Source organism: Triticum aestivum, chromosome 2B (assembly GCF_018294505.1).
Source record: "Triticum aestivum cultivar Chinese Spring chromosome 2B, IWGSC CS RefSeq v2.1, whole genome shotgun sequence".
Lineage (NCBI taxonomy): Eukaryota > Viridiplantae > Streptophyta > Magnoliopsida > Poales > Poaceae > Triticum > Triticum aestivum.
The window spans coordinates 121,354,843-121,361,566 of record NC_057798.1 but is presented as its reverse complement, the minus strand read 5'-3'; the positions used below and the strand labels follow the sequence as shown (position 1 = coordinate 121,361,566).

Below are 6,724 nucleotides of genomic sequence, written 5' to 3'. Positions count from 1 at the left end.
TCATACAAGTGCAATATGGATGGTAGATAAAGGTATTTGTAATATGAAATTATAAAAACAGCAAGGTAACAAGCGATAAAAGTGAGCGTAAACGGTATTGCAATGGTAGGAAACAAGGCCTAGGGTTCATACTTTCACTAGTGCAAGTTCTCTCAACAATAATAACATAGATAGATCATATAACAATCCCTCAACATGCAACAAAGAGTCACTCCAAAGACACTAATAGCGGAGAACAAACAAAGAAATTATGGTAGGGTACAAAACCACCACAAAGTTATTCTTTCGGATCAATCTATTCAAGAGTTCATACTAGAATAACACCTTAAGACACAAATCAACCAAAACCCTAATGTCACCTAGATACTCCATTGTCACCTCAAGTATCCGTGGGCATGATTATACGATATGCATCACACAATCTCAGATTCATCTATTCAACCAACACAAAGTACTTCAAAGAGTGTCCCAAAGTTTCTACCAGAGAGTTAAGAACGTGTGCCAACCCCTATGTGTAGGTTCATGGGCGGAACCCGCAAGTTGGTCACCAAAACATACATCAAGTGGCACATGATATCCCATTGTCACTACAGATAAGCACGTCAAGACATACATCAAGTGTTCTCATAAAAGACTCCATCCGATAAGATAGCTTCAAAGGGGAAACTCAATTCATCGCAAGAGAGTAGAGGGGAAGAAACATCATAAGATCCAACTACAATAGCAAAGCTCGGGATACATCAAGATCGTGCCATAGAGGGAACACGAGAGAGAACACGAGAGAGAGAGAGAGAGATCAAACACATAGCTATTGGTACATACCCTCAGCCTCGAGGGTGAACTACTCCCTCCTCGTCATGGATAGCGCCGGGATGATGAAGATGGCCACCGGTGAAGGATCCCCCTCTGGCAGGGTGCGGAACGGACTCCCGAGAGGTTTTTGGTGGCTACAGAGGCTTGCGGCGGCGGAACTCCTAATCTATCTTGATATTCGATGGTTTTAGGGTACGTAGGCTTATATAGGCGAAAGAAGTCAGTCGGGGGGTGCTCGAGGGGTCCACGAGACAGGGGGGCGCACCCAGTAGGGGGGGCGCCCCCCTATCTCCTGGGCTGCTCGAGTATCTTCTGACGTGGACTCCAAGTCTCCAGGATGATAATCTTCCAAAAAATCACGTTGCCGAAGGTTTCATTTCGTTTGGACTCTGTTTGATATTCCTTTTCTTCGAAATACTGAAACAGGCAATAAAACAGCAATATGGGTTGGGCCTTCGGTTAATAGGTTAGTCCCAAAAGTAATATAAAAGTGTATAATAAAGCCTATAATCATTCAAAAAAGATAATAAAATAGTATGAATGCTTCATAAATTATAAATACGTTGGAGACGTATCAGTCATCAAGTGGTGGGTCTGTATGAAAGTTATTACTTACTTGGACTACATAACTAAGTCTGGAAGTAAGTATGCGGTGGTGAATACAATGACTACATACCACTAGGTCAGAAAGCAGCAGTAGTCATCCAACCTGCTGTATATATGGAATAACATACAATACATGTGTTGCAAAAAATGGGCAGAACTTATCCACACAGTGCATATGAATTGTAGTTTAATTGCTTGTATATCTTAGTAGATTTGTAATTTTTGATTACCACTACATCATGAGATACTTTTTGTAGTATGTTATTTATTGATATTTTCTACGCGGTTATGGGACATTGTACATGTTTGAATACCAATCCAGCTTTAGAAAACATTAAATGCACAATTAATTTTGCAATACGTAGCTAAAAAAATGTATGCATGCATGTTCTATGGCTTATTATACAATCACAAAATGTTTTCGTCACCCAAAAAAATTCTCGATCGATTCTGAGCAAATATTTAATTATACAGAAATTTTATAATTTTAGGACGCATTAATGGGCTAGCTAGCACCACCATGCATATCTACGTAGAGAGAGAAAGGCTGTAAATGGACACCAAAGTTAGAGATGAGCAGAGTGAAGGCCGGAAGGCTGCAACATGCTCATCCTGGCCGATCCTCCCCTATAAATCCACGCCTTCATCCTTCCTTTCAACTCACCAAAAACGAGCAACTTCCCTTTTCCTCTACTCGTTTAACCCTTCGAACGGCAATGGTTCGCAAGAAGGTGCCCCTCCGGTACATCGGCAAGGACTCCACCCGTCGTCGTACCTACGAGACGCGTCGCAACTACCTGACGAAGAAGGTAGGCGAGCTAGGCATCCTATGCAACACCAAGGCCTGCGTTCTGGTGTATGACGAGGGCGCATCGGAGCCGTATGTTTACCCGTCCCATGCCGAGGTGGTGGAAATCCTGAATCGGTACAAGGCCATGCCGAACATGCCACAGTTAAAGAACACGATGAGCCAGGAGGAGTTCCTCACCAAGTGCCTGGCCAAGCTCCAGCACCAGGCCAACAAGCTCCAAAGCGAGCGTGAGGACCGCGACATCAGGGCCCTCCTGCACAAGGCCATTCTCGGTGGCAACCTCAACGCCGAGGAGGTCGCCAGTGTTGGCTGTACGTCGGGGGATATCCACCAGAGCCTCGTCGAGCGCATCGCTAAAACCAACCCGCAGCTGCCGGTCTTCCAGCCCCAAGTACCATACGTCACCGGCAGCGTCAACATGGGGCCTCCACCGATGTATCAAGCGTCGCCGCAGCAGCAGTCGGGCGGGCAGCCACCGGTCTTCCAGCCCCAGGCGCCATACATCGCCGGTAGAGCCAACATGGGGCCTTCATCGATGTATCAAGCGCCGCCGCAGCAGCAGGCAGGCGGGCAGCCGTCGGTCTTCCAGCCCCAAGTGCCATACGTCACCGGCAGTGCGGACATGCGATGTCCCCTGATGTATCAAGCGCCACCGCAGCAGCAGGCGGGCGGGCAGCTACCGGTCTTTCAGCCCCAGGCGCCATACATCGCCGGCAGTGCCGACATGGGGCCTCCGCCGATGTATCAGGCGCCACCGCACCAGCAGGAGGGCTGGAAGCCACCAGTCTTCCAGCCCCAGGCGCAGTACGTCACCGGCAGCGTCGACATGGGGCCTCTGCCGATGTATCAGGCGTTGCAGCAGCAGGAGGGTTGGCGTAACATGGTGAGATCCGAGGGGGACCACAGCGCCCTGGTCTATAATAGAAATGGCTACAGTACTGGTGGCCACGACGGCGCCGGCACCAGCTCGAGCGCCAGCTTCCCCCTCGATGATATGATGTCATTCTTGGACGATATGGAGTTCGAGTTGTAGTGAGGCGCCGATCGTGGAGCATCTTCTTCGTGTTGTTTTTCTCCCATATGTGAGGAGAGGATCCTCATGCGCAGTGCATGGTCATGCGTCTCGTCTCATTTTATTTAGTTTTGGCATGGTTAAGATGCATGAATGGCATCGTTAATAAGGATAGAACTTTGGTCTTGGTCGTGCTCTTGGAGCCAAGGCATTTCATTCTAGTTCCTGAAATTTTTATTCTGGATATCTTCTTTACCTCTATTGTCCATTTGAAGTAACTAGTACTCCCTCTGTAAACTCACATAAGACTATGTAGTGATCTAAATGGTCTTTGTATCAACATGTTCTATAGGCATACCCTGCAAAGCTGTGTATTACAGGACTTTATTAGCCACTGATAGTTACCTGAGTGATGCTATCAGGGAAAATGTTTGATATGTCATGGTAAAAAATCTAACGTTTGATTTGTAGCGAAATCCAAGAACAACCTAGCTATTTTTGTCGTATGTTGTGAAATGAGAATTACTATTATACACTTTCTTTTTTCGTGTCTAGATTTTTTATTTTTCTGGTGAGAGTGTTTTGAAGATGTAAATGTCCTAGAGCAAGGTGAATGTGCTGGATGTTCATCTTTGCCAAGATAAAGATGTGTAACTTAATTACATGTTGACAGTTTGTCCGATGTGACCAATAGTTTTTTTCTTTCCATGTATCTAATTTTGTCTTGGTCGCGTGGAAAAAATATTTCAATCCGAAACCGAATCGGAAAAGCCTTACATGGATTACAAGACTAAAAAAGGTAAACAAAGTGAAGAGAAGAAAAAAGAACTAGACAAGTCGCATAAGGAGAAAGAAACAAAAGGGGAGAAGGGTTGTCTTATCTAAAGTTACATATCTCTTTATCCATGTAGTAATCCTTTTCGTGGTTCGGCGTATGGTATCACTGGCCGAGCTATGGATGCCCAAAAAAATCAGGTCATTCTTGGCTTACCAAATCCGCCAATAAAGGATGAAGATGGCATATAGAAATGGATTTCACATAAGGATCAATGAAACCATTTGGTGAAAGCAAACTCTACACCGTGGCGGTGTTGAATTCTCTCGATTTCCACATGCCATAAATCCAATGCATTCCTCATTTGTTAGGGTTATAGCTTCTATAATCTGCGTTATCATCTTGAGCTCAGTCTCTGCAATGTGCGTGAATTTGGTATGCTGGTTGCAGACATGCGCCAAGGACATATGATGTTGAACAAAATTTATATCCTATCTCAAGGACAGATGCTAAATATCATTTTTAGGGAAATGCTAAACACCATGTTGTTAAATTCCTTCCGCTAACTATAACCATACATAATGAACCACACACACACATGCTGATTATATAGTACATTGTTCTCTTTAATAATGCACACGCATGTAATAATGTGATTTTCTAGAACTTCTTATAGTAATTGGTAGAGCTTGTCTACACCTGGCAGGTTGTGACATGTATATACATTGACAGGGGGCCAATCGGCCTTGGTTTTGCACAACTTGGTTACTAATGTCTGCTAGAACTACTTCAGTATTTCCCCAAAGAGGAAAGGATGATGCAGCACAACAACTGATGTCTGCTAGAACTACTTCGGTCTTTTCCTAAAGAGGAAGGGATGATGCAGCACAACAACGGTATTTCCCTCAGCGATGAGACCAAGGTTATCGAACCAGTAGGAGAACCACGCAACACAACATAAATAGCCCCTGCACACAAACTGTTCAACAATTAGTTATGTGCAGAATCCGTGAGAATTTGTAGTTTCGTTCCTTTCGGTTGACGTATTCTTAAAGTTTTTCCCGAGGTGTGTGTTAAAATGTCTATAATACAATTAAATTGATTTGTGTGTTGATTAATTGATATGAGTTATTTCCCTTAACCTAAAGTTGGAGTTCAAGATCGGTAGAATATTACCTTTTTCATGGCTCAGCAGAACGTTACTTACAAGCATTTCAAAAGAATCACAATTGCCATTTATTATTGTTCAATCAAACTCACGTCAACAGTTAAAGGACATCTAAAGGACTCCATCATAAATATTCTATAAAAATAAAGCATATGAAAGTTTCTTTTCAATAAATGTTAAATCATATTGGAGACGTTAACTATTACGAGGATTAATAAATAGTATTCAAGTACCTCCATTCACACATAACTGACGTGGTTTGAACAAAAGCCACACTAGTTACTTCCGAATGGAGGGCCCTTTATTTTTTTTTTTGTTATCTACATTATGATCTTCCATGGAGTTGGAAAAATGTTCACTATGGGTGAGTGGGAGAAGGGCACCTTGATCTTAATGAAAATACTGATGGCGTGCTTTGGACCCTGAGTAAAACTAGGAAATCCAGTACCTAGTCTATTTATCAATGGCTTGAACAAAGAGTCCATTATAAGCGGATCTAGAAAGCCAAGATTCCTTCAAGAATTCAAATTTTCAGGTGGCAATTGTGCAGTTATTTTTATCATGACAATGCAGAACTTGTGAAAATGTACGGTGTATGGGATCCCATATCGGTTTCTTTTGTTATCAAATTAAATGACCCAACACATGTTCTTCATTTGTTAATTGTGATTATCATGTGGTTTAGGGCTTTGGGGGTGTGTTGGGATTAACAGTGGGTATTTGATGCTATCCCAATTTTTGCTTTTATTTGTTTACCATTTTTGTTCTTTGTTGGGCTAATTGAATTGTGTATAATAGAGTGACTTATGATAATCTACTGGTGTGTAGTCTCCTTGATATTGTTTTTACCCTTTGGTCTCTCTTGCTTCACTTGACATGGCTTCGGAACGAGGAAGATGGGGAACTTATACGTGGTGGGACTAAGAGCATGATTGGTTTGATGCCAAAAATTGGCATGCCAACATTTGACAAATGCCAAATATTGGCTAGTGTTTGCTTGGTTACTAATTTGACTTGCCAACTGTCCGTGTCAAAACTGGCGGATCTTGGGTAGGGGGTCCCAAACTGTGTGTCTAAGGCTAACGGTAACATGAGGTGGGGGACACGATGTTTACCCAGGTTCGGGCCCTCTCGATGGAGGTATACCCTACTTCCTGCTTGATTGATCTTGATGATATGAGTATGACAAGAGTTGATCTACCTCGAGATCGTAGAGGCCAAACCCTAGAAGCTAGCCTATGATTATGATTGTTCCTGTCCTACGGACTAAAGCCTTCAGTTTATATAGACACCGGAGGGGGCTAGGGTTACACAGAATCGGTTACAGAGAAGTAGATCTACATATCCGGATTGCTAAGCTTGCCTTCCATGCAAAGGAGAGTCCCACCCGGACACGGGACGAAGTCTTCAATCTTGTATCTTCATAGTACAACAGTCCGGCCAAAGCATATAGTCCGGCTGTCCGAGGACCCCCTAATCCAAGACTCCCTCAGTAGCCCCTGAACCAGGCTTCAATGACGATGAGTCCGGCGCGCAGAT

General features: G+C 43.6%; 1 protein-coding gene across 1 annotated transcript; it reads left to right on the top strand.

The window, feature by feature from the left end:
- The first annotated feature begins 2,135 nt into the window (after positions 1 to 2,135).
- LOC123039088 (uncharacterized) lies at positions 2,136 to 3,263 on the top strand. The gene is made up of 3 exons (XM_044462384.1): positions 2,136 to 2,380; positions 2,552 to 2,723; positions 2,922 to 3,263. Exons 1-3 carry the CDS (start codon positions 2,136 to 2,138, stop codon positions 3,261 to 3,263), a joined length of 759 nt encoding a protein of 252 aa, XP_044318319.1.
- The last annotated feature ends 3,461 nt before the right edge of the window (positions 3,264 to 6,724 follow it).